The following is a 26,002-nucleotide window of genomic DNA, read 5'->3' as shown; positions in this document are numbered from 1 at the left end:
TAATAGGGGAGTGGCTGTTGCCATTTGTCATGTACAGTAAAAACGGCCCCACTCTGAGGCCTGTGTGGGACAGCAGCTGTCCAGAACAGCCATCTCCCTATGGAGTGGGGCTCTCCTTGAGCTCCTGCTGTTCTGCTGAGAGCCGTGAGAGGAATGAAGATTGTCCCAGGGCAGCACACACCCCGTGTGCAAAGCTTGAAGTATTTTGCTTGCATGTGGCTGGCCTAAAGCTCATGGTATGAGGACCTGGGTCAGTGATTTCTTATGTTCTTGTTGACCCCTGGGTAACAGCATCAAGCAAATTGCACAGTGTCCTTTGTGCTCTTCTGGTGACCCTGGCTGGGAGTGTTTTGCCAAGCCTGTTACTGAACAGTCCAGTGGGACCAGGTTCACTTTGTCCTGATGCCTTGCCGGCACTTGTGCCCATCGGTGTGTTGCAGTGTCTTTTCCCTTTGTTGTTGAAAGGAGCTCCGCAAGCTGTGGCCATGTCCTCCGTGTCCCCGCCGGCCCCGTTCCAGAACGTTCCTCCAGCTGCATCTCAGATGCCCGTCATTGCTGCCACCCCTGTGCCAACCATCACCGCTAACGTCCCGCCTGTCACTGCCCCTCCTGCTGCTGCCCCCCCTCCGCCTGCTGCTCCGATAATGCCCGTGGTGCCCCCGACGCCACCAGTGGTCAAGGTAAATGCAGAACTCGACCGCTTTCCCTTCCGAAGGCAATGGCTGCTGAAGCAGGGCTTTATCTCCATCCCCTCGCTGCTGGTGCGTGTGATCCTCCACACTTGAGTCCTTGCCTCCCCAGCCATCATTGTCCCTTTGGGGTGTGCTCAGACAAGTGCTGGCTCTCGAGTCTGAGAGGACTGGGAGAGGTTTGGCCAGTTCTACCTCACCCAGCTGGGGTTATGTTAAGCTGTTGTTGCTCCAGCTCGGTTACAGTCTCTCATCTGACCATAGCCTTGGCCAGGGCTGATGGTCCATGAACCACAGGCACTTAGGAGCTCCCCTTTTTGGCACCATGTAGCCCAAAGCATCTCTTCCCAGTGTAACTGAGGCCCTGATTTTACCAGGACTATTCCTTTAGGGTCTGCAGCTCCAGCACTAGGACTGTTCCTCTCTGCCATAAACCAGTTCAAGATGAGCCTGTCACTCCAGTTGGAGGAGACTGATGTTGCCTGCAGGTTTTGGGTGCATTAGTTCTGTCTTCCTTACTGAGTAATCTTCTGGGAGTTGTTATTGGTGGTTTGCTATTTACTGTGTTAATTTATGGGTAAAGGAGAATGTTGCTCTAAATAATTGGAATTTTCCTTGCAAGCTGTGTATTCCTTTAAGAAGATGAAAACATAGCTCAGAGAAAGCTGGGGTTTTCTAAACTGGGGGATTAACTGCAGCACTACTGGTGTTCTCTAATGTGGGGTTGCATGGACCAGGAGAGCCACAGAATTATTTTGCTCATTTAACCTTTTTGTTTAGGAATTACTAGGGAAATTTAAGTGGGATCTTGCAGCTAAGCTGTACTTCCTGAAGCCTGTCTCATGCTTCAGTTTCTGTCCAAATAACTTGCTTCTGAGAATCAGTTTAATTTTAAAACTCAAGATTGAACCCAGGAGTTCACCAGATACACAAAACTAATCTTGCTGGGACTTACTTTAGATTTCCCTCAGCAACTTTTTCTCCCTTTCTCTCTCCAGAGAAATAAATCCTTCCTAGGAGCACAAGGGGGAGCTGACTGCACAGTCACAGCCTGAATTCCTGTGAATTTGCTTAGGGCAAGATCATTAAATTCTTCTCTTGCCCATAACAAGCAGTGTACCTTAGCACAGCTACTGCATGCGGGGGTGTGAGGGCTCACGGGTCTTTGGTGATTAATATGCTTTGATTCAGAACTTAGAGCCTGATTCTGCTACTGGGGACTTAGACATGTGCTAAAGTTTCTGACACTTACTAAGTCCCGATGCATCAGCTGAGCTGCAGTAATAGACTGGGCGCAAGCCTTTCCCTTGGCAAACAGGAGGTAAGAGTCCTGGGTTTGAATCTCAGCAATACATAGAGCTGACACGTTTTGCATCGTGTTTGGGGTTGGATTAGAGACGTGCAAATGGCTGGTTACTGTGGCTCAGGTGGTGTGTGTCGTAGTCACTGATGTGTGTTGAAGCCCCCGGTCCCATCTATCCCACTGCAGTCACGGTACACTGTTGGAGGGCAGGCAGGTCTTAGATGAGGATGAGCTGGCACAGCCAGAGCTGGACCCACCTCATGCCATGTGTCCGTGTCTCTTTCAGAAGAAGGGCGTGAAGCGGAAAGCAGACACGACCACCCCCACCACCTCGGCCATCACTGCCAGCCGGAGCGAGTCGCCCACAGCCCTTGCAGACCCCAAGCAGGCCAAGATCATCGCGCGCCGGGAGAGCGGTGGCCGGCCCATCAAGCCACCAAAGAAGGACCTTGAGGATGGGGAAGTGCCCCAGCACGCTGGGAAGAAGGGCAAACTCTCTGAGCACCTCAAGTACTGTGACAGCATCCTCAAGGAGATGCTCTCAAAGAAGCACGCAGCCTACGCATGGCCCTTTTACAAGCCTGTCGATGCGGAGGCCTTGGAGTTACATGACTATCATGATATTATCAAACACCCCATGGATCTCAGTACTGTTAAAGTACGTCCACATTTACCACCTCTTTTGCAGGGTGTCACAGCCCTCTGATTGCAGAGGACTGGCTGCTTCTGGGGGAGGGGGAAGGGACATCTTTTTTCTGCCCTGCAAAGCAGACCATATGATGGCATCTCCTCTTTGTGGATAGCCCAGCTGCTTAAACATGTGTCTTTGGGATTGTGTTGCACCCTGAGAAGAAGAGGTGCTGTGTTTCATAGGATTCGATTGATAGTATCCCATTTCCAGAAGCTGCTGCTGCCTGCTTGTTGGCATGTGTGGTCCAGATAGGCTTACACTGAGCAATTCCAACCACAATGTGATGATCACCTGGTACTTGGGGAGGGGAGGAGATAATGTGATGCTTGTGTGGTTCACGCTTGGCTCTTCAAGAGCCTAGCTTAGCGTGGCCCAATACTCAGGGTGTTTTTCCCAGTAGACTGGGAGGTTTTCTGGATCCCTCCTAAATACCCATGGAGCAAAGCCTTGTTTTTGTAGTTCCCATCTTCTGCTTGTGAGCCATTGGAATTGGTGTTGGTGGAGGTGAGACTCTTCCACATGCAGGAGGCGAAGGTATTGCTGCTGGCTTTGGCTAGCGTGCCAGGAGTGTTCTGCTGCCAGCGGAGCCAATGCCCAGGTGACAAAAGGGCAGCTGTGCTTGTGATTCCTTTCATGTTCCTTGGCAAATCCTACATAGAACCTGGAGTGTGTCATGTGCTGATGTACTGCTGCCATTTAGCCATGATGCTGTGCGTGTTCTTACTACAACTGTGATAACTTTAAGAGTATTTTAGTTGCATTATTTAGTGGTGAGAGAATAGCTGTCATAGTCTTTGCACTGAGGATTAGGCCAAGAGTTACCAGTGTCTTGAGTTCTAATTCCTGTTCTCATGCTGTGATCCTGGGCAAGTTTCCCCACAGTTCTGTGCTGTAGTTTTCCCAGTCATAAAATAGAGATGATACTTAACCTACCTCACAGGGCTGTTGTGAGGACAGATATCTGGAGGGCACTAAGTACTACTTATTGTTGGGGTTTGTACAGAAAAGACAATTTCTGAGCTGGCAAAAGCATTGTAAGCAAGCTGGGGAGGAGCTGAGGCCATTTTCCTCCTGAGCTCCTGGTGCAGAATGTGCAGAATCCTTGACTTGCAATGTAGCTTTGTTAAAAGCCTGCAGCAGTTTCCTGGCAGGAGAAGAGGGCAACACAAAGGGTGAGTTTTGCTGCAGGCAAGAAGAGGGAGCCTCAAATACAGTGCTAAAAGCAGGAGAAAGGGCTAGGCTGAATATGGTAGTCTGCGAAGCTGGAGCACTGGTCCCTGGCTCTAATCTTCTGCTGATAGAGGAAGGTTCCAGTGTTTTCTTGGGTAAGTTTTTCTATTTTTCTCTTGCTCTTGAGCGTGGATGAGGAAGGGAGAAGCTCCCCTCAGTTTTGGTACCATAGTGCGCTCAGCATCCTGCTCATTTTGGCTGTGCAGTACTGAAGGCCTGTTAATCCTTGTACATTGCTTTAATTGATGCTGTCAAGGTCTCGCTTTACTTTGGTGTTACTGCTCTTCACCAGCTCGGAGGTCCATCCGCATGGCTTGGATCAGAGGCTGATGGATAACTTCGACTGGTGAGGAGGCCGCCTTCCTGCTCAGAGCAGGGGCACTTAACTCTGATCTGCTCCCTTCCAGGGCTCGCCACCTTCTCAGCTGTTCCCTTTCCATAGCAGTAATTGGTGCTAAGGTTCTACACCTGGTAGTAATAAAGGCATAAAATCACTGAAGGAATGCTCTCTAAACCCCAGTCATTCAGTCCCAAACTGCAAGAGGAATGGGCAAAAGTGAGAGCTGAAAAATACGAGGAAGGAAGAAGGTGCAAATATCTATCTGCTGATGTTTATCCTCGCTACACTGGGAAGTAACATTACGAATGGGCTCCTAAAGGGTGAAGTCTATATCCATTCTTTATCAGCTGGACTTTAAAATCAAGAGTAGCTCTTGCAGTTCAACTGTAAATGCCAACTACTGTTTTCTTAGACAAGTTATTTCTGAGGGTGTTCTGAGCTGTTTCCAAGGTGCACATGTCCTCTGTGCAGTTGTTATAAATGCCTTTTGCTTATGGCTTTTTCTCCCCTTTCCCTTTGGCTTGTTTGTTTGCAGAAAAAGATGGACAGTCGGGAATACCAGGATGCACAAGGGTTTGCAGCAGACATTCGATTAATGTTCTCTAATTGTTACAAGTACAACCCTCCAGACCACGAGGTGGTAGCGATGGCCAGGAAGCTCCAGGTAAAGGTGTTGGTAAATGCATCCTCCAGAGTACATTTAATTCAGTTGCAAGGTATGGATTCAGAGATCCAAGTGTGGATCTGCCCTTAGCACCATAAAGGGTTGGTGATTCCTCCAGCCCTTGGAAAGAGCCATGTTCTCTGCTGCAGAGCTGTTGTGCTCTTCACATGACATTGCCCAACACCATGTTCTGCTCCTAAATTGTCATAATTGCTGCTGTATAAAGTAATGAGGGAATTTTCCTGGGCTTACAGGAGCCATCTGTACATTATTATTGTACAGCAGCTTGTATTGGGCAGTAAGACCCTGACTCTGGTGTGTTTAAAAGGCCAGAGAGGGAGGTCTCTGTGGCTGAGGCTCCTTTTGTCACCAGTTTTCCCCCTTTTTGTAGGACGTCTTCGAGATGAGGTTCGCAAAAATGCCCGATGAGCCTGCAGAGGCCCCCCCTCCGCCTCCCCCGGCAGCACCAGTGGTGAGCAAAAGCACAGAGAGCAGCCACAGCAGCGAGGAGAGCTCTTCCGACTCGGACAGCTCGGACTCAGAGGAGGAACGAGCGACGCGGCTGGCGGAGCTGCAGGAGCAGGTACTGCGGTGGCTGGGCTGGTGTCTGTGCAGCACCAAGGCCATAGCAGGGGGAAGGGGTTAACTGTGCTGCAGCAGAGCACTCTCCCCTGCTGGCAGCCAAAGGGGAAAGGCTCAGCAGTGAGGTAAGTGCATGGTTGATGTGGGGCTTCTGTTCTGTGAGAGCCATTCTCAGCACTGATTCTCTGTGCTTCCTTCTGGGATCCGAAGTGTGAATGAAGGAGTGCACAATACTTGGGATTTAGGAAAAACAGAGAAACCCGTTTTGTATGAGAGCTCAGGCATAAGGAAATCCAATCACAAGCTTCCTGTGGGTATTGTCCCCTGTACCCGGGCTGTAGAAATGAGCTGTTCTGGCGGTTGTGGTTGCAAATACTTAAGGCACCGCCTTTCTTATTACGCAGATACACAGTCCCAGATGCTGCAGTGTTTATGTGTGCTCCCGTAACACAACAGAGCATTAATAAAATAGCTTATCTGGTGTCTCAAAGCAATCTAGTAGGAAAGCCAGGAAGTGAAGCAGGATTCCAGAGGCCAAGTTGTCAGCACTCTAGATGGAGCTATTAAGCTTAATTTTCGTTTGCCCCTATAAACCAAGAATGACGTGTTCATTTGAGTTAGCTTTGTGCACTTGCTCTGCATTCCTAAGAGGCTTTCAAATAGAGCAAAGCCTCCTGAGTTCAGCCACTAGACTGCTCCATCACTGACTTTGGGCTGTACTTACATGAAGGGATGTGGAGGCATCGGTTACCTTGCTGTGAAGTCTGATTGCCTTTGTCACTGCTCTCCTCCAGCTGAAGGCTGTCCATGAGCAGCTGGCTGCATTGTCACAGGCACCAGTGAACAAACCAAAGAAAAAGAAAGAGAAGAAGGAGAAAGAAAAGAAAAAGAAAGATAAAGAGAAGGAAAAAGAAAAGCACAAAGTGAAAGCTGAGGAGGAGAAGAAACCCAAGGTGGCTCAGCCACCAAAGCAAGCCCAACAGAAGAAGGCCCCAGCTAAGAAAGCGAACAGCACAACCACAGCTGGCAGGTAAGTGCCTGCCTTCCACAAGCTGTCCTGAGGGGAACGCCAGGAGCCTCCAGCCCAGTTCCCCTGCTCCTGCTGAGCTCCTGGGGAAGCTCACTTGTCATGGCAGTTAATTTGCTGTTGAATAGTGTCCCCATTCCCAGGCAACCCCAGGGAGTCTTAAAGTTAGAGCTGGCAGTGGAACCCTCATACTTGCACTGTCCTGCTCTCAGTCCCCTCTGATCACTCTAGGATAAGGTTTTGCTTTTTGCCTTTTGCCCAGCCAACGAGAACGTGCCACTTCATGGCTGCCCTGCTGCTACATGGGTTTGTTGTTCATCACAGGGCTCAAGTGTAATGGGGTAGAACAGCTGATCCTGGATTTGTGAACTTCTTCAGAAGTTGTGCTGCTGCTCAAGCTGTCTGGCTGGCAGCTCCAAGCCAAGAGCACTGGGGTGTTTGTCATTAGGAGGGCAGAAAAAAATCAGTTTATTGCTTCTGTATACCCATGAATGTTTCCATGCTTGCCACCCCCTCAGGCAGCCCAAGAAAGGAGGCAAACAGGCATCTGCAACCTACGATTCAGACGAAGAGGAGGAAGGTCTGCCCATGACCTATGATGAGAAACGACAGCTCAGCTTGGACATCAACCGTCTGCCTGGGGAGAAGCTGGGCAGGGTGGTGCACATCATCCAGTCCCGGGAGCCTTCCCTCAGAGACTCCAATCCCGACGAGATAGAAATAGATTTTGAGACATTGAAGCCCACAACTTTACGGGAGCTGGAGCGATATGTGAAGTCTTGTTTACAGAAAAAACAGAGGAAACCATTTTGTAAGTTACCTCCGGGGGCACTTTTCCTCCACCAGCTCTTGGGCTCAGCTCTGGAGACAGGGCATATGCGTTGGGATGCTGTTATCCAGCTGTTGGGTGTGAGCTGACAGGGGTTTGGAGATCTTTTCTCCCAAGAGAAGTACAGAAACTTTCTATTCCTTCCATTCTTTTTTCCCATGGAGTCATGCTGTGGAGACCTGGAGGACTGTTGTGTTCCTCTACAAGACCTGTAATGGGTTTATTACTTACCTAGAATCTAGAAGGTACTATACAGGTTTCAGTCTCATTCTGTTAGGTGTAATGTGCAGACATCTGCAAGGATCAATTTCTCATCCTGAATAGTTCAGCATCTAATTAGGAAGGAAACAAAAAGCATGGTTGGGATCCAAAACACAAGGGAAAAAAAGGCTTGCACAGAGTTACATGGGAAACCTCTGGATTCTGGGTTTAGGTGAGTTGTGTGCTCACCCCAAAACTGTTCTTCCTGCGTGGCCTGATCACAGTATTACCCTCAGTCTCTATCAGATCAGAATTAATGTCAGTGTGCTGCCAAGTGTCCAGTTTGGTGTGGGACAGACCTTTCTCTGTGCCTCATCCACAGAGTGAGTTGTGGTGGCCCCCTGGGAGATTAGCTCCAGCTGAATAGCAATAGGATCACTCACCTGAAGTGGTTCTGGCCCTGTCCATCTGCTTGTTGCTTAAGAAGGAGTTGTCCTGTTAAGAGTATAACACTATAACTACTCACAGCTCTTGCAGAGCACCTCCATTTCTTTATTGCAGGATTTTCAGGTAGGCTTCAGCAAAGCTCAGGCTTTGACCCTTCTTTTTGCTTTTCAATACACTGCTTTTTGTTTTCCTCCTGAGTTGGACTAGCTGGAGAAGAGAGCTTCTAGAGGGGATAGGAACAAGAAGCATCCTTTTGTTTTGGAACCAAAGAATAGAGTGATGCAGATAACTGAGACGTCTGCTCCTCTGCACACGCTGGGCTGGTGTTCCTGGCCCCAGCGAGTTCCTCTGCTGTCTGTCACCATGGTTGGAGTCTGGGGATGCACCCTCTTAGGACTCTGCTTTCCAGGGTTTTTTTTTTTTATCATTGCTTTAGAGCAGCACACAGAAATGTAGGTATTTCCTTGCTGCATCAGGCAAGTTATCTGATCCCTGTCTTGTGCTTCTGACACTGCCCAAAGCTTGTGTTCAGTTACTCCTTCTTTGGAGAAATGTTTGTTCTGCTCAGACATTTGGGTATTGCTGGTACTTCTCACCATTGCCATCCCGAGTGGTGCAGCTGCATTCCTGTTCTCTACCAGCCTTTGCCTCCATTGGTTTTTGTCCTTTTTGTTTTACATCTAAAGTAACACACATCACAGTAGATTCTTGCATGAAGTATCTTAAGTTATAATGGGAAGTGCTTAACTTCTGACAACCTTTAATGGGACACTTTATTTTACAGGGCAGAAAACCCATGTAACAATTCTGTAATTACAAATGTGTAACTATTGACCATTTAACTGGCTGGTAAGTAACCTGGAGCTACAAGGTTATTACATGGGTATTTATATCTTCTAAAATACTTTTTGGAAGATCCCTCTTAGAAAATGCATGTTACAGGATGATGGTGCTTGGATGATCTAGACAACCTCAGTTGTCCTCTGTCTGGGATGTGTAGCTGCAGTGTGGTCACTTGATCTTTAACAGTGTCACTACAAAGTGGCTGCACAGATTTAGATGCCCTGTAAAATAGTGGTGTCCAATCTTTTTCACCTGCAACCACGCAATTTCAGAGCTTGTGCATTCTTCCTCCCCAGCTGCAGGTGGGAAAAAGCAAGCAGCAAAGTCAAAAGAAGAGTTAGCTCAGGAAAAGAAGAAAGAACTAGAAAAACGGTTACAGGATGTCAGTGGGCAGCTAAACAACAACAAGAAGCCTGCAAAGAAAGGTAAAGGCTCTGGCTTTACTGTGCTACCAATGCCTGAACACTTGTGTATGTAATAGACTTCCTCACTGAGGCAGAACTGCTGCTGCCTTGCAGCCTGGGGCTTCTCTCTGTGGCAGTTACTCAGCTGGTCAGTGAGTAACTGCTGGGCACTGAGCGGTTGTGCGGGGGCTGCTTTTGTCCCTGTCCAGGGGGTAGCTCCCTACTGGTAAATGTAAGGCCTCTTGGAGGCAAATTCATCCTCCAGAAGGGAGAAGGCTGTGGGCACAGATCCACAGGCAAAATGAAGTTGTGAACAAAGCCATGGAGGGCGAGGGCTCTATTTCAGCTCCATGCAGGTAACCTCACCTCTGCCTTCCCTCCACAGAGAAATCTGGCTCAGCTCCCCTGGGAGGCCCTTCCCGGCTCAGCAGCAGCAGCTCCTCCGAGTCTGGGAGTAGCAGCTCCAGCGGCTCCAGCTCAGACAGCAGTGATTCGGAATGAGTTACGGACACTTACACCCAGCACCCAAAATGGACATCACCTTCACCGATGCTCTGCAGTGTTCCTTTCCTTAATATACTGCTCTTGCTCCACGGTGGTCAGGTTTTTTTTGTCCCCTCTCTCTTTCTCTGACTTTATTTTTTAATTCAGTGTTATAAAAGGAATCTTCCATTTTTGGGGGGGGCACTCTTAATAGGTCAAAGGTCTTTCCGTGTGTGTGTGTGTGACCAGACTTCATGACAAATAGTTCCCTTTGCATAAAGTCTCTGAAATACATTTTAACTGACGAAGGTTGGTTGAAGTGGAAGAAGCCTGAACTCTCAGGAGGAGATGACTAGAAAGTTCTGTGAGGCTTGCAGCCCCCCTCCTGCCCCTGCCCTCTCCCTACAATGTTCTTTCTTGAGGAGCTGCTGGGCTCACACAAGGGAAAAACAGAACCTCTTTTCCTAAAGAGATCTCTGTACAATGGTACTGTATCTGGGAGGCGTTAGCTTTTCAACTAGGTGGTGTATTTGTTACTAGCACTAGTATTCTTAATCTTGCAGTCTCCAGTGTGATGAGAATGTCAGATTCTATCATCTTTTTACATAAAAACAAAAAGAAACAAAAAAGTCATGTACTCCGGGTTGCTAACATGCTCTTGGGGTTTTCTTAATCTTGGTAGAGACATAGGCACCTCTTCAGGAAGGTATTTAAGCATGAACTTTAAGCACACGAGCAATACAAGTAGTTGCATTTTTTTGGTTTTTTCCACTTGAGGTTTTCCTTTTTCTTGGGGATGTGTTGGGAAGGCGGGAGCAAGGGACGCTCCGGGTTCTTGGAAATGTTATTTTTCACATGCAATAGATGATTTCCAGGAAACGGGCATTCTCTAGGAAAGGGTTCATGTAATTGAAAACAGCTTTTGGCTGACAGTCTTCAGCTGGACCTCGGGGTGATTCCTGCAGTGACCACAGAGTCATGTGCTTGTTACCAGACACAGGCTCAAGAATTGTCTCCATGACAAGCACCTCAGTCTGCGCTTAAAATAAAGGAGCACTTGAGCTCCAGCTGAGGCTGAGCTGGCAGGGAACTGGAGAGGGACATGGTGTGTGCTGGGGCTTGGGGGCTTTGTTCCTCTCCTTGTTTCAGTAGCAAGCTCCGAGGAGGGAACGCTGCGTGTGTTGTGCAGGGCGCAGGTTTCAGGCACTGAAATGCTTACCTCAAGGAAAAGTAAAAAGAGGGGAGGAAGGAAAAAAGAAGAGACATCAGCAATTTTTTGAGTTCTGGCCCGCACTGCTGCAATACAGCCAGTTTTCACTGTCCCTAATTTCATGTATATACAAGTCTTTTATTTATTGAACCATTGGTTGTTTAAAGTGAAATAAATAACAAAAGCAAAGCTGCAGAAGGGCAAACATCGGATGTGATTGGAACCAGATTTAAAAACAAGCAACCAGCAATAAAGCACATAAACATCTGAGGCTTCATGCAAATACATGGGACTTGATACTCACAGGTGCTATGGGCCAGCCTGTGTCTGGTGCTGTCATGTTTGTGTGTCTGGGTTTTGGTTTGTTCAATCTCTTCTTTCTCTTTTTACCCCCCTTTTTGCTGTTTTGTACAGATTTTGGAGCCATACAGGTAGATACAGTTTCTTGATGCGGAGTGCTGTTGTTTTCCCAGTAATGTTCAAGGAATCTTTTCCTTGCTCTTGTTTTATTTTTAATTTCTATTTGTAGAACAGTGGGTTTTTTCTCTTGTAATCCAGCCTTAGGAAAGCACCAGTCCTATAACTGTAATAACTCGTAATGTGAGGGGCAGGAACTTCTTATGAATTCTGAACTTTTTATTGTAAAGACAAAGTGTACAGAGTTCAACAACGTTATGCCTTTCCTTCTCCCAGCACCAGCCCCAACACTGCCTCTCTGCTGCTGGGGTCACAGCCTGTGGCTTGCCAGAGGCCCTGGGGTGCAGAATGCACCAGCTTGTATTTTACATATAGGTGAGTGGGCCTGGAGGCCCCCCAACCCCAGCCCAGGCTTCCCAATGCACCCACAGCCCAGAGATGCTGTGCTGGGATGTGTGGTGTCTGGGTGATGGCCCTTTGCTGGGAAGCGCAGGACCAGACTGTTACTAGCACTGCATGATTTGCACTTCTAACAGCATCCATATCAGCTGCCAGTCACTTACTGCCCATCGGTTGAGGTTTCATTAGCTGGACACTTCACTGTCTTTACCAGTGTCTGTCAGATCAGTGTTCCAGGGTGCTCAGTGTGTGTCTGGCACAGCTGATGTGCCTCTGTCTGTGTCTGACCCATGTCCTGGCAATAACATGTTTGCTGTAGAAAAGAATCCCTGTGTTTTGGCTTGGGCTGAGCGAGAAGCTGTGTTGCTGTGAGGTACCGAGCTCCTCCTGTGAGTCTCTGGCCACCTTTGACTTGTTTTGCAGTCTCCAGGGTGCTTGGCCTGGTAGTAGGAGTCTCTTGAGTCTTTGCAGATGATTTCCCATAGCATTTGTAGTTGGATGAAGGAGGGAATTCTGATTCTTACTGAAATGAATGTTTTTTTCTTTGCCGTTAACAATGGAGTTATTTAGTTCCTGTATTTTAAATTCTGCCCTCAAAAAATCTTCCCCATACCAGATCCTTAGTAATATATCGTCAGGATTTCCTCTGAGGAAACGTACTATCCACCTAATGAAGAGCTTGGGGGTTTTAATGGGTTGGGTTTCATCTGTGTTTCTCCTATTGTCTGAGACTTGCATTAGCAAAACCAACTAGTGTTTTAATTAAGATAATTGCAGCCACTTCAGTACCATGGCAACTTGGATAAACAAGCTCCCAGCTTTCCCTGCTTGAAACCTTTCCTTGAGCGCAGTGCCTGGAGCCGTGCTGCTGCTGTGCTGTGGTGGTCACTTCCGTGGGGAGAACAAAGCCCAGCCGGTGCTGAAGGCAGCACCAGCAGCAATCACCAGCATCACCACCACGCAAAGCCCAAGGACTGGCTCTGCAGAGTGCCACCATCGCTGCTCCAAACTGACTGCACCAGGGACCCATCTTCCTCTGTCCCACCACAATCCGTGAGAAGGTTGGAGCCAAAGGGTTGGGGACCAAGCACAAAGTGATGGAAAGGGCCCCGCAGCGCTGGAGGAGGATCCCATTGTACTTGGCAAACCTGCCCTAGCTTGGGGCTTTGCAAGGAGAACAAGCAATGAGAGCCACTGAGGAGCATGAAGAACAACCTGCGCATCTCAGAAACCTGCTGCAGCTTGAGCTTCCAGTTGGTGGGAAACTGCATGTTTTCATGGCAAGTAAGGTGTTCCTACGGGACGGCAATTCACAGGAGAAATCCATGTTGCCATGACCTTCATTTCAGGAAAGAAGTTGGTGACTCCCCATTTCCAAATGTTCTTACACTCTTTATTTTCGTGTTGTTTGTAGTGCTGGTTCTCTCCTGCCATGTCAGTAGTGGTGCCTCTTGTACCTGCAGAGCAGAGTGTCTCCAGGAAAGAAGAGCTGTTTTCAGTCCATAGTAAGTAGCAGCTGCCCTTAATGAGTTGGAAATTGAAACCATAGAGCATTTATTTAACTGAGCTTGTGTTGCATGACCTGGCAGTGCAGGTGTCAGAGAACTTTAAAATGATCAAACATAAAATGTTTGAAAATAACAGGGTTTTTTTAAAACTTAATAAAGAAAATTGAATTTTTTTATGGTAGAATTTTGCTTGAAGGAGCAAAGTTTAACTTTGTTTTCCAGGGGAAGCTCCACTGAAATTAGTCTGATTTCAGGTATATGCATACACACAAGTAGTTTATTGAAACCTTTTTTTCTGAGAAACTCCAGTTCTGACCAGGCCTGTTATGAACCAGCATCCCTGCACCTTGAAAGCTCTGTAGACTCCATCTGATTACAAGCTCAGCCTGTTTCTCGCTGTTCATCAGCCGCGGGCTCAGGAGGGCAGTGGGAGCTACTCAAGGGATCTGTTGGGTACAGCAGCTTCCTGCGAACCAAATGTCTGTACAAAAGCATTTCCTTTTGTATCGATGTGATTTTAAACTTTCCTACCGACAGGGTTTGTAACTGTGGAGCCGACACTTCAGGACTGTGTAACCTGTGTGTGTGATAGCTGCACGCGTACCCGAGTGAGTCTGCGTGTACATGTACACATTAGTTCCCCTGTGAGGTCTCTTTCCATGTTCTCCATGTGGTAGAAGCAGACTGCAGCCACCTAACCTAGCTCTTCTCTGTTTTGGGGACTTTCGGACCAGTTTTTAGGTTTTTCCTTGTTTTGAAAGGAATGATGTTTTTTACAGTTGGGGTTGGAACCGGGGGAAGGGATCGGGCATGACACAAACCCCACAACCTTTGTTGTAATCCTGGGTTTTAAAGAGACCTGCTCTCGCACGGAGCTGTTCACTGGGGCTGACTGGGTAGGCTCTGTGCTGCTGGGGATGGGTTCATCCCATTGCAGCATCCTCTTGCTTGTGAACAACCAGACGCTTTTTTAAGAACTGGTATTTGCAGCTCTTTGTAACTGTCATTTTTAGAACTAACCAAACCACCAGCACGGGATTGGCACAGGCACTGGGAACTCCCCTGGTCCTGACAGAACCAACGCAGGCAGATCTGTTGGTGTATTTTTTGGGTTTTGTTTTTTTAATATTTAAAAGAATGTTACTTTTCTGTATGATGTGCATGCGAGTTTACCGTAACTCTTTTTCTTAAGCCTTTTTAGTGCCATTTCTAGTATATTCCTGTAAATGTCAGTTACTGAGGAGAAATGAGTCAATGTAAGTAGTTTTAGCTTGTTCATTGCAAATTGCTGGCCTCAAACAACGACAGAGTTTAAAAGGCAGAGTTAGAAAGTAATCTGTGATGTTACTGGTGATCACGGACCCTGGTCCTGGGCATTCGGTTTCTTTTCATAATAAAAGGAGAAATTGTTTTGTGTGTGCAGTTTGATCCTGCGTTTTCCCCTCTCCTCTCCCTTTCCCTTTCCTTGTCTCCTTGTGCTTGCTTCAGCTGCAAACCTGTAGGGCTTTGCTGGAGCAATCAGTGGCATTGCCAGGAGACAGACAGGAGTATAGGAAGAGCCCAAGTGCTGTGAGCCTTGAACTCATGTGGAGTAATTCTTAGGTCCAGCTGTCGGTGCAGTGGCACACAAGTGCTCTAAGTCTACCTTTGTGCTGGTGAGGGGCACACTCTGCTGCTTTAATGCGCCAGGAGAGCCAAGGAAGGACTTTTCCTACAGATTATGTGGAATTGCATCTCGGTGATGGAAGTTCAGCTGAGAAGGAGGAGATGGAAATCCTAACCCAGGTTTATGTCCCAGCGCTGGCAACAGCACCAGCTCCTCCAGCCAGGGCTGGTCAGTGAGCCCAGGGTGATGGGGATGTGGAGGGCACCTCTGGGACAGGGGCACCCAGAGGTGCTGCTCACAGGCATGGCCCAGTCTTGACATTGCTGTGTGGTGGCCAAGTTCTGTTTTGGTCACTTGGGAGGATTCAGGTTGGGTTTGCTGTTGGGTTTCTTTGCATGCCTAATGGTTTATTTAGAAGGTAAGGGTTACAACAGCCAAGTTTACCCGGGGTTAATCTTTCTCTAACCCTGTTCCTGCTCACTGCACTTAAAAGTCACAATTTAAGGTTTTGGCAAACGTTTTGCTTTGCTGTTTGCGTAGCTGTGTTGCGTGGTGGTGTATTAGTGATACCGCACAGGCCACGTTTGTTCAACCTGTCCTCACAGTCACCGTTGCCCCACAGGAGGATGTTTTCTTTGGTATTTACTAGCGAATTGGTGCTAGGTGCATCGGTGGCTCTTGCTACAGCCTTGGAGGAGGTTGAGGACAAGCACAACTTACCCGAGGTTCAGCTCACACTGATGGCAATGGAGATCATTCATTGTGTGACGCTCAGATGTGTCTTTGTCTGGGTCAGGCCCAATGCACCGTGGAGGCTTGGCCAGGCTCTTGGGCTTGAGAACCTGGAGCAGGCTTCTCTGCATGGGCTGCACTTCACGGGTGACTGGAGCGGGAGGGGACCCCCAGCCCCACCTGTACCTGAGGCAGCTCCCGGCTGGGAGCTGCTGCTCTGCTGCCTTTCCCTCTGTGGGTTGTGCCCCTCAGCGTGCCCAAGTGCTGAGCACCCAGGAGAGAACCGGCCACGCGTGATGCTGCATTCAAATCACTTTAATGCTCTCTACCAAAGAGGCTACAACAGTGTTTAAACAAGTGCATCAACACAACAGCACTGCTCACAGCAGCCACTCCACAAACCTGCTGTGACTAATGAGGACACGGATGTGGAAATGAAACGGTCACATTCACAGCGTGAGGGCGAGCAAATCCTATTGCCTGCACTGTCCCATCCAGCCCCAGTCCTGGAGGAACTTATGCACATACCTAGGATTTTCTTGGGTATTCCAGTTAACACTCTTCAAATAACTGAATCTTGGTTTACCAGCTACGTTAACAAAAAGAGCCGGATTAGATCCAAAGTAATCAACTTAATCAATTAAACAGAAAAACAAGTTGTGGGCTTTTTTCTATGAGAAAAGTAAAGGAAATGACTTTGGGCTGTGCTGTTCCTGAGGTTCCAGGGTGCTCCCGCACTGCTGAACCCCCCTCTCCTGCACTCAGGGTCCCTTCACCCACAGCTCCGCGGGGCTCACTCCAGCCCATGGGTGTCAATGGCACCAGGCACTGCTCCACAGAACACCCAGCACCAGGGCCCTGCAGCTCTCCCCATCCCGCTGCTTCCGTGAGCCCCATTGAAAGGGTTTTCCCTGGCTGGAAAATTCCCCAAAGCACTTCCAGCCAGTCGGTGCTGGCGGGATCATGAGGGCTGTGAGAGCACGTGGAGCTCTGGTTTTACGAGCACACGTGTGAGGTACCAACACATGCATAAACAGTGCTCAGAACCCCAAAAGAGCTGCCTCTGGTTTGCAGTGCATCCACGTGCTGTGGGTCAGGGCCGAGCACACCAAACCTCCACCACCTCATGTTGGAACAGGTGAGTTCTGCTCAGCAGCCCCACACGTGCATTGCAGAGATTCTTCTTCCCCTAATAAAAATAAATAAATAAATAAAGTGCTCAAACAAAATGCAGAAGAGGTTTTAGGTAAATGGAACAATGCCTGTGCGCAGCCGCAGGCAGGAAATGACCCAGACTGAAGCCAACCTCCAATACCGATCTGCCTGAAGTGAAGCCTGGGCCCAGTTGCTGCTGGGCTGGGACACGGGGCTATGGGAGGGCGTAAAGGGAGGCTGTGATTAGCCCAGCGTTACCCTTCAGTGCTGAGCCCTGGTGCAGTCAGCGCCGCTCTGGTCTCAATGAGATGTGGGCGCTGGGGTGCGTTTCTCGGTGTGATCTTGCCTTGAGCAAGCTGGGGATTGGGCTCTAAGGGAGGCAGCCTGGAAGCAGTGCTCTTCCCCCAGTGCAGTTGTGCTTTTCCCTCCCGCGCTGCTCCAGCTGACGCGATTTAAACCGACCAAACCTACTGCAGCCCCCGTCAGAACTGAGCCCCCTGAGCCGCTGCGTGCACCAATGCTCAGGGCAGCTGCCGCGGCTGCGCCTGGGGCAGGAGCCCCCGTGTGCCCCTCGCAGCAGATGGGTGCGTTTACAGCCACTTTGTCCCTGCTGCCTCCGGGACCTGTCCCTCCCTCCCAGGTGCCCGCTCGGCGGCTGGTGCCGATCAGGGGCTGGGGAGCTGCGGGAAGGGAGCAGCCCCAGAGTCCTGTCTGACCCCCGGCTGTGCTCCCAGGGAGGGCCCTTTGGATGAGACCGCAGCACAGCTTTTCCTGACGGAGTTCTGGAGGCTCAGATGAAGCTCTCGGCACGTCTTCTCCCTCCTCCCCTCAGTAAATCACCTCGTTCCTGGCTGTATGAGACCACTTCGAGGCTGTGGCTACAGGGAGGCAGCGCACACTGAGCAAGTGATGGCCACGTGGCTGTGCGGATCAACCTTCCTATAATCCTGGCCTCGGTGGAAGCGGATCCGCGCCCGCCTCTCCCGCCAGCCCCTGCAGAGCCCTGGCAATCCGTATGGACCAGCGCTGGAAGTGCTGGCTGGGGACGGCTCCCAGATGACCGCGGGTGCTCCTCACTGTACCCAAGCCACTTACGCCCAGCACATGGTCCAACACGAACCGCGCCAAGATGCCAGGCAGCAGACACGGGCTCGTGAGCTCTGGTTGAGGCCGGGGCTGTTACACGCACCTCCCGACGTGCAGAACGATGCTACAACAGCGACAACAAACACAAACCTCACGCAGTTCCTGGCCTGGGCCCTGTGTCTGCCCTGCGGGTGCTGCAGCCCCATCCCTCCGGGCCGAGCCCAGCCTGGCCGCTCTCCAGAGCGGTCACATAATAGCGCAGAACTTGGACTGCCCCGTGTCCCTGGGCACATCCAGCTTGTTCTTGTCCCGCACCAGGATGGCTTCGTTGCCGTACTGGGAGTACCACATGCTCCGGCTCCGGCTCAGGTACGTGTTGGGGGGTGCCGACTCCAGCTTCTGCTGCTGCTGCTGCCAGATGAGCATGGAGGTGTCCCGGTACCGCAGCCGGGCATAGCCCTCGGACAAGGCTTTCTCCGGCAGCGGCACCCTCCCGTTCATCACCGTGTCAGTCATCTGCTCGGGGACGGCTCCGGAGGGGACAGGTCCCGCCCGGCAGCTCCGGAATACAGCCCGCTGGGTCGGCCGGGGCCACTGCTGCTGCTTCGGGCTCAAGGGGAAGCATCCCCAGGAGCCGCCGGTCGGCGCCGGCGCGGCTCAGGAGACAGAGCAGGGATGCACAAGGGGCGGCCCGGCCCGGCTTAAAGCACGGGGCAGAGCTTCAGAACGCTGCTCCCCGGCGACGCTGCCCGTGGGTCACCTGGCGAAGGGACCGCACGCACGCGAGCCGCTTGGTGTGGGTCTAGGAAGCACCGCGACGGGCCCAGCGGCGGCTCTGCAGGGGAGGGCGCGGGGCCGCGCACGGGGCCGGGCCCCGCGGCTCCGGGTCAGTTCCGCTGCACCGGCGAGCGGAGCCCGGGCCCGCAGGACGGAGCTAAAGGTCAGAGCCGAGAGGTCACGGGCGCCCAGGCCCGGGGAGCCGCGGCCCCACGGGCGGGGGCTTCGCAGGGACGCGGGAGGCGAGGCCGCCCCCGCCCCGCCGCGGAACCGGCCCGGGCCCCCCCGCGCCCCCCGACGGCACCGCCCGGGGGCTCCCGCCGGGGTCACCCCGGGTTCCGGCAGCGGGGCCCTGCCCCGCCCCCCCCCGGCACCACCGCCCCCCCCGCCCGTGCTCACCGCGTCCGCGCGGCCCGGCCCGGCGCAGCCACCGCGGAGGCGCGGCCCGAGCGCATCACGGCGGGAGGAGCCTGCGCGGGGCGGGGCGGGAATGGGGCACCCCGAGGGGGTGCGGCTGCCGCGGGTGCCGCCGCTGCCCCATCGCTGCCCCATCACTGCCCCATCGCTGCCCATCGCTGCCCCATCGCTGCCCATCGCTGCCCCATCGCTGCCCCATCGCTGCCCCATCGCTGCCCATCGCTGCCCCATCGCTGCCCCATCGCTGCCCCATCGCTGCCCATCGCTGCCCCATCGCTGCCCATCGCTGCCCATTGCTGCCCCATCGCTGCCCCATCGCTGCCCATTGCTGCCCCATCGCTGCCCCATCGCTGCCCACTGCTGCCCATCGCTGCCCATTGCTGCCCCATCGCTGCCCCATCGCTGCCCATCGCTGCCCCATCGCTGCCCCATCGCTGCCCATCGCTGCCCCATCGCTGCCCATCGCTGCCCCATCGCTGCCCCATCGCTGCCCATCGCTGCCCCATCGCTGCCCATCGCTGCCCCATCGCTGCCCCATCGCTGCCCATCACTGCCCCATCGCTGCCCCATCGCTGCCCATCGCTGCCCCATCGCTGCCCATCGCTGCCCCATCGCTGCCCCATCGCTGCCCATCGCTGCCCCATCGCTGCCCATCGCTGCCCCATCGCTGCCCCATCGCTGCCCATCGCTGCCCATCGCTGCCCCATCGCTGCCCCATCGCTGCCCATTGCTGCCCCATCGCTGCCCCATCGCTGCCCCATCGCTGCCCCATCGCTGCCCATCGCTGCCCCATCGCTGCCCCATCGCTGCCCATCGCTGCCCCATCGCTGCCCCATTGCTGCCCCATTTCTGCCCATCGCTGCCCCATCGCTGCCCCATCGCTGCCCATCGCTGCCCCATCGCTGCCCCATCGCTGCCCCATCGCTGCCCATCGCTGCCCCATCGCTGCCCCATCGCTGCCCATCGCTGCCCCATCGCTGCCCATCGCTGCCCCATCGCTGCCCCATCGCTGCCCATCGCTGCCCATCACTGCCCATTGCTGCCCCATCGCTGCCCCATCTCCTGGCGGGTCCCTGGAGCAGCAGCCGCTTGTGCTGCAGGGTGCGCGGTTCCTTTGGTCCCCTTCACTTATGTGGCTCTGTGACCACCCCTGCGCAGGGTGATGGGGGTAGGAACACCCTGATGTGAGCTGATACCTGCGCACGACCATCCTGCATGGAAAGGAGCGGGATGGAGCAGCATCTCCGGTACCCCATGAGCCATCGCTCTGGTGCAGGTCCTGGGCCCAGCTGCCATAGAATCATACAATGGTTTGGGCTGGAAAGGACCTTAAGATCATCGAGTTCCAACCCCCTGTCACGGGCTGGGACACCTTCCACTAGAGCAGGCTGCTCAAGGCCATGGTACAGGGTGTTCACAACTTCCTTGGGCAGCCTGTCCCTTCCAGGCACGGTGAGAAACGGGTTTGGAGAGAGCTGTGGGGCTTATTCTTTTTCAGATGGTGCTAAATTTAAGCCCTCAATCGTCTTATCTCCTGTTAGCACAGCACCATCTAATCTCTTGTGAAGGGGCTGATGCACCCATTGCGCCAGAGCTGCTTGAGGTGCTGGTGCTGTCCCACTTGGCCTTCAAGGACACAACCACGATGCAGGGATCCTCTTCCATCGGATAGAAGGCAAACCACGATTCCCTCCCCAGGAGACCCAGACCAAACACGAAGAAGAGGGAAGAAAGCAAAAGGAAGTAAACCTGAGCACGCTGTCGAAGCACTGACTCTCAAGGGCCCCGCCGCTGCCGCCCCATCGCATCCCAGCAGCGCCAGGTGCCGGCCGCACCTTGTGGGAGCTGCAGAACGAAAAGCAAAATCGTTTGGTGGATCCCGACTTCGTTTCCTGGCTCTGGTGAGGCTCTGGCTGCGATGTGAGCGGCTCTGTCGCCATCAGACTCTGGGCACAACAGGAGCAGGCAGCGCATGGGGATGTTGCCAAGATAAGGCCGAGAATGGCAAACCTCTGACAGGCAACAGCCCCCTCTGAGCATCCATCGAGCCCTTTGCTGCGAGCCCCTGCGGCATCGGCAGCGGGACCCTTCTCACAGAGGCCCTGGAAGCAGCAGCAGTGGATCGAGGTGAACCCCAGCGCTGCCCGGCCAATGGTTAGTTCCTCTCCCTCCTCCAAGGAAACCCTGTGTCTGTCTGCTTTGCTTGGGCCTTGCTCTGCTGTAAGATGTGGCAGCGTGTGGGGCTGGGCTGGGTGAAGGTCCCCTCATCTGCTCCTTAGGGCTGTCAAATGCTTTGGGTGGGTTTGGTTTTGACGGGGAAGATGCCGAGGTGCAGGCTGGCGGAGGTGTCCCAGCAGCAGAATGAAGGTGCTGGTGTTTGTGTTGAGCACGCGGGGCCATGCCAACCCCGTGGGGGCCTTTTTCCAATGGAGCTGCGCTCTCAGGCCCTGCCTTTATCCAGGTTAAAACAGGGCGGCAGCAGCGCTGCACCGGTACCAGCACAGAGCCCAGTGCATGCCTCATGCACTGCGCCGTGCCAGGGTGATTTCCCTGCTCCCTCTGAGCCTGGGGCAGGCGAGAAGCCGTGAGCTCTCCTGGCAGGAGCACAGGGCTCTTAGGGGAGGGTCCTTGCAGTGCCTGCTCCAGGGCTCGAGCTGCCTGGGCAGGCAGGCTGCGGGCTCACAGCCGCGGATGGACCAGAGCGAGAACCATTGCGCGCACCGGGTGCCTGCGCGCAGCTGATGGTGAGCACCCCGCAGTGCGTCCCTCGCTGCTGCGGCGAGCTGCGACCTGCACAGGCCTCCTAAAATAGCCTCTGAAAGGAGATCAGGGCCCAAGGGTGATGGAGATGCACGAAGCTGCTGCTGGTGGCAGGGGCTGGGGCAGGATCTGCTCTGAGTCCCGGCTGGGCTGAGCAGGGGCTGGGGCACGCTTGGTCTAACCCAGGAGGTGGCAATGGCAACACACAGACCCTGGCACCGGGCCACGGGGGTTCTGAGCTCCGGCCCTTGTATATGAGGGGTGCTTTCACACGGCTGCTCCCCGGAGTGATGCCAACACAACAGAAAATACCTGTTACTGTGAAAGCTGCCCATGTGCTGTGGTTGCTTTGTGGGGTACAATCACCTCGCACGTGTTTGTGCGCGGAAGTTTTCCTTCTTTCCCTTCCTCCCCTTCTTTCCTTCCTTCCCTTCCCAGTTTTCCCTGTTCCACACTGACTGCGAAGGAGAAGCTGTGCCCTGGGTCTCCAGCAGAGGGTACTGCAGCCCCTGCCTGCGCGGCAGCAGCCTCAGCCCCGCTGTCCGTCATTCCCCGGCTTTCCCTGCCTGTCCGTCGTTCCCCGCGTGGCATTCCCAGCAGTGCCAAGGGCAGCGCCAGCTCCAGGGCGTTTGTGTGCGCTGTGGCTCGCGGGGCAGCGCCGCGTGTGCCGGGCACAGGCTCCCCTCTTTGTGCCGCTTTTCGGTTGTTTGCCCCCTTCCTGCCCTCGGCCCCGCTTCTGCCCCGGCTTTGTGGTTGCTGCAGGGGAGGTGAGATCCCGACTCCCTTCAACACCTCCCGCAGCGGCCGCCTTCGCCCCTGCACCGACTGCTCCTTCCAGGGGCCAAGGGCTGCTCATGGGGCAGCAGAAAGGCCAGGCTGCAGCCGGCAGCTCAGTTACATGCATTCAATCATCTCCTCTTGTCCCTGCCTGCGGACCTGACCCCTCAGGGCAGATTAGTGGAGGGTCACCCAGTTCCCCCGGGCAGCCCCGTGGGTGCTGCTGGAGACCCGGTGGGGACCTGAGGTAAAAGATGTGTGAAGAACTCAAAGATTGAGAAACTTGTTCTGGGAAATCGAATCGCATCCATGGGATACCAAGAACCGGGGCCTGAAGTCCCCCCAGAGTGCACCCGGGGCAGGGGGGTTCTGGTTGTGAGACTGGGGTGTATGGATCTGCTCCTTCTTGGGTCATCCTGCCCCTGGGCATCACATGCACCCGACCGAGGCAGGCTGAGCACATCAGGCTAAAAGGGTCTCGCTCAAACTAACCAGCCTGCGGAGCTGTGCTTGGAATGTTGAACAATTGTTTCTTGTTCTTTGGAGGGATCCTCCTTCCTATGCTGAAACCGAAGGCTCGTGCCAGCAGAGTCGCTCTTTCTTCTTCATCTCCACTTGGCTCCATTTGGAAGAGATTAGCGCAGCGTTTGCTTGACACCCAGGTTAAGAGCTTCCCTTCGTCCCAGCCTCGGCTTCCGGTTTTGCTGATCTGGGAAGCCGGGCTGGAAATTAATCGGCAAACTCTGGGGAGAGGATCTGGGAAGCGGATCTGCAGAGGGGCTGTGCTGCGCGGCCCTCCTGCGGATGGAAATCACCAGTGAGAACCTGAGATCTTTCGGGCGTTTGCTGCTCAGTTCATGGCCGAGAGTTGAGGCCGTTACCAAACTCCCCGCAGCCACTCGGGGCAGTTGTCTTCATGCTTAGAACTCGAGGAATCCGAGCGCGTGTTTGGGTTAAACCTCTCCCTGCAGCGTTTGCAGCCCGAACACGGGGGGGCACTGGGACCGCGCGCCCAGACAAAGCGCGTCCGGTGCGTGCGGGCAGCGGGGTCCCGGCAGCGGCTCCCTTGGGCGGGGAGCGGCGGCGGGAGGGAGCGAGGGGGCACGGAAAGGGGGAAAGGGGGAAAGGGGGGAAATCCCCCCTGGGAGGAGAGCGAGGGCGGCGGGAGCCCCCCCCCCGCCCGGGGCCGGGCTCCCGCAGACAAAGGGGCGGCGGGGCCGGGCGGCTCCTCCCGCCTGCCCGGGGGGGGGGGGGGCAGCGCCGCCGTGCCCGGGGACCCCGCTTTGTTCCAAGGGACGCGGCGCGCGTAGAGCCGGGGGCGGAGGGGCCGCGCGGGGGCAGGGGCTGCCCTCGGCCGGAAAGCTCCGCGCCGCCCCTCTCCCTCCTCCTCCTCCTCCTCCTCTTCCTCCTCCTCCTCCGCAGAGCCCCGGCGCGGAGCGGTGCTTCCTCGGGCGGCGGGCGGCGATGGAGCGGGGCGGTAGCGCGGTGCCGCGGAGCAGAGCAGCCGCCCGCTGCCCCTGAGCGGCGGCCGGAGGAGGAGGAGGAGGAGGAGGAGGAGGAAGGCCGGGGCGCGAGCACGGCGGCGGCCATGGAGGAGTGGCGGCAGTGCGGCCGCTGGCTCATCGACTGCAAAGTTTTGCCCCCCAACCACCGGGTGGTCTGGCCATCGGCCGTGGTCTTCGACCTGGCGCAGGCGCTGCGGGACGGGGTCCTGCTCTGCCAGCTGCTGCACAACCTCTCCCCCGGCTCCATCGACCTCAAGGACATCAACTTCAGGCCCCAGATGTCCCAGGTAGGGGGGAGCGGGGCCCCCAGAGCGCGCCCTGCTCCGGGCGAGGTTTTGCTCCTTGCAGAACTTGGTGAGAGGGGGAATGGGAGCGGGTTTTGGGGGTGCGCGGGACGCCGGCTGCTCCGGGCCCCCCCTGCCCCCCGGGCTCCCCTGGCCGTGCCGGGAGAGGGGGGGAGCCCCCCCCCCGGGGCAGGGGGAACCATCCCCGTTCCGTGCGCAGTCATCGCGGAACAAAAGCAAATACTAGGGCGAAGAGGAGGGGATGACGGGGATGGCTCGGGGCGGGCTAGCGGGGCAGCCGCTGGGCTTTGGGGTGCTGGAGCAGCGCGCGGTGCTGCCTCGAGGCCAGGACTTTGGCCGGGAAGATTAAAAGCAGAATAAGCAAATAAAAAATCTACACCACGACCGAGAAAGAAAATAAAGACCCCCCCCCCCCCCCGACCCCCGCTAACGGGGGTGCTCTGCACCCCGACCCCAGCCCGGCCACGCGGTGCCGGTCTTGCTCCCGTCCTGCCCGCCCGGGCTGGGGCTCCGGTGCCACATCTGCCGTGGGGTAACCGGTAACCCCGGCCCCCGTTCAGCGGCTCGGGCCCCGCTCCCTGCACCGCAGACGGCTTCCAGCCCTTGGGAGCTCCGGGGCTCCCTCCCTGGAGGTGTTCCCCGGTGCCGTTGTTTCGGTGGGAGCGGGCCTGAGCGAACGGGAGAAGACAGGACCGAAGCCCGTTTCGGGTCGTTCGGGGTTTAAGTGCTCGGCTCTTGTTTTTGCAAGGCGAGCGGCGCGGCATTTGCATGGGAATCGGGAAGTGAAATCAATCAGAAACAACTGCAGTGGGGTGCTGTGTCCCCCCTGCCCGCGGCCCCTGATGTGACGGGTGGATGTCAGCTGCTGGCTTTTGGTTTTGAACAGCCACAGGCGTTATTGGTAAAAGCGAAGGGAAATTTCCTGCTAGCAAGGGCATGCGAGACTCCCTTTAACTTTACTAAAGCATTGGGAGATGAATAATGTATATCGTGAACACGAGCTCTGGAGCTGCGCTGTGGCAGCCCCTGCTTCCCCGGCCGGCGCCTTCCCCTTCTCCTGGAGTTGTGTTCCAGGGTGATGGTGGTGTGCAGGTTGGGCCTCCTTGTGCAGCCAGACAGGGCCCTGGGCGCTGCTGCAGGCCGGGACACCCAGTCCTGGGGACCGGGACGTGGGGCTGTGCTTTGGGATTCTGAACGTGGGGATGAGGCTGCTCGTGAGCCAAAGACCCCGATCCTGCATGGCACCAGCGAGCGAAGCCTCAGCCCCGTGGTGAACCCAGCCTGTGGGAGCTGCTGGTGCAGAGTAAATAACAGCACAGCCCCAGAGGCTCTTCCCCGGGTGGAACAATGCCCTGAGATTTCCTCTTGGCTTTCCAGGCTATAAACTGATCAAGCTGTCTTCCGTACAGAGCGATGCTTCCAAATATAAACTGTTGTGCTGGAGCTGGAGGTGTGCGGGGACTGGGGCGTTCCTAGAATGTGCTGGGAATGGCACTGCGCTGCTTTTTTTAGTTGTAAGGAAATACCGTGATCCTCCAAACCTAATTCTGGCTCAGTATTTCCCTGCGGGGAATGCAGAAGGGGTTGAAATGTGGTGCCTGTGATCTAGGGAAGA

The 26,002-nt window shown here is 54.3% G+C and overlaps 3 protein-coding genes across 13 annotated transcripts in view; 2 read left to right on the top strand and 1 right to left on the bottom strand.

The window, feature by feature from the left end:
• BRD3 (bromodomain containing 3) overlaps nt 1–14,677 on the top strand; it is a 34,795-nt gene extending 20,118 nt beyond the window's left edge. For 4 of the 9 annotated variants that reach the window (XM_065696132.1, XM_065696130.1, XM_065696133.1 and 1 more), the window contains 8 exons: nt 466–680; nt 2,279–2,650; nt 4,789–4,917; nt 5,309–5,500; nt 6,294–6,529; nt 7,045–7,337; nt 9,143–9,271; nt 9,636–14,677. In XM_065696132.1, coding sequence (XP_065552204.1) covers nt 466–680; nt 2,279–2,650; nt 4,789–4,917; nt 5,309–5,500; nt 6,294–6,529; nt 7,045–7,337; nt 9,143–9,271; nt 9,636–9,751 — 1,682 coding nt within the window. In that variant the 3' untranslated portion in view covers nt 9,752–14,677. The remainder of the gene's footprint in view (nt 1–465; nt 681–2,278; nt 2,651–4,788; nt 4,918–5,308; nt 5,501–6,293; nt 6,530–7,044; nt 7,338–9,142; nt 9,272–9,635) is intronic. The other 5 variants (XR_010616214.1, XR_010616215.1, XR_010616217.1 and 2 more) reach the window with 5 other exon arrangements.
• A 1,228-nt stretch (nt 14,678–15,905) lies between these two features.
• Nucleotides 15,906–19,080, bottom strand: BRD3OS (BRD3 opposite strand). The gene is made up of 2 exons (XM_065696163.1): nt 19,023–19,080; nt 15,906–18,681 (listed from the first exon to the last, which is right to left on the bottom strand). Exon 2 carries the CDS (start codon nt 18,360–18,362, stop codon nt 18,093–18,095), a length of 270 nt encoding a protein of 89 aa, XP_065552235.1. The 5' UTR covers nt 18,363–18,681; nt 19,023–19,080; the 3' UTR covers nt 15,906–18,092.
• A 4,794-nt stretch (nt 19,081–23,874) lies between these two features.
• VAV2 (vav guanine nucleotide exchange factor 2) overlaps nt 23,875–26,002 on the top strand; it is a 104,042-nt gene continuing 101,914 nt past the window's right edge. The window contains exon 1 of one of the 3 annotated variants that reach the window (XM_065696128.1): nt 23,875–24,369. In XM_065696128.1, the coding sequence (XP_065552200.1) occupies nt 24,166–24,369 (204 nt within the window). In that variant the 5' untranslated portion in view covers nt 23,875–24,165. The remainder of the gene's footprint in view (nt 24,370–26,002) is intronic. The other 2 variants (XM_065696127.1, XM_065696126.1) reach the window with 2 other exon arrangements.

This window comes from Lathamus discolor, chromosome 15 (assembly GCF_037157495.1).
Source record: "Lathamus discolor isolate bLatDis1 chromosome 15, bLatDis1.hap1, whole genome shotgun sequence".
Taxonomy (NCBI): Eukaryota; Metazoa; Chordata; class Aves; order Psittaciformes; family Psittacidae; genus Lathamus; species Lathamus discolor.
This window is presented reverse-complemented; position numbering and strand designations above follow the sequence as displayed.

Excerpts from the sequence above, each read along its gene's own strand:
- BRD3OS (XM_065696163.1), bottom strand. The coding sequence starts at position 18,362 with ATGACTGACACGGTGATGAACGGGAGGGTGCCGCTGCCGGAGAAAGCC.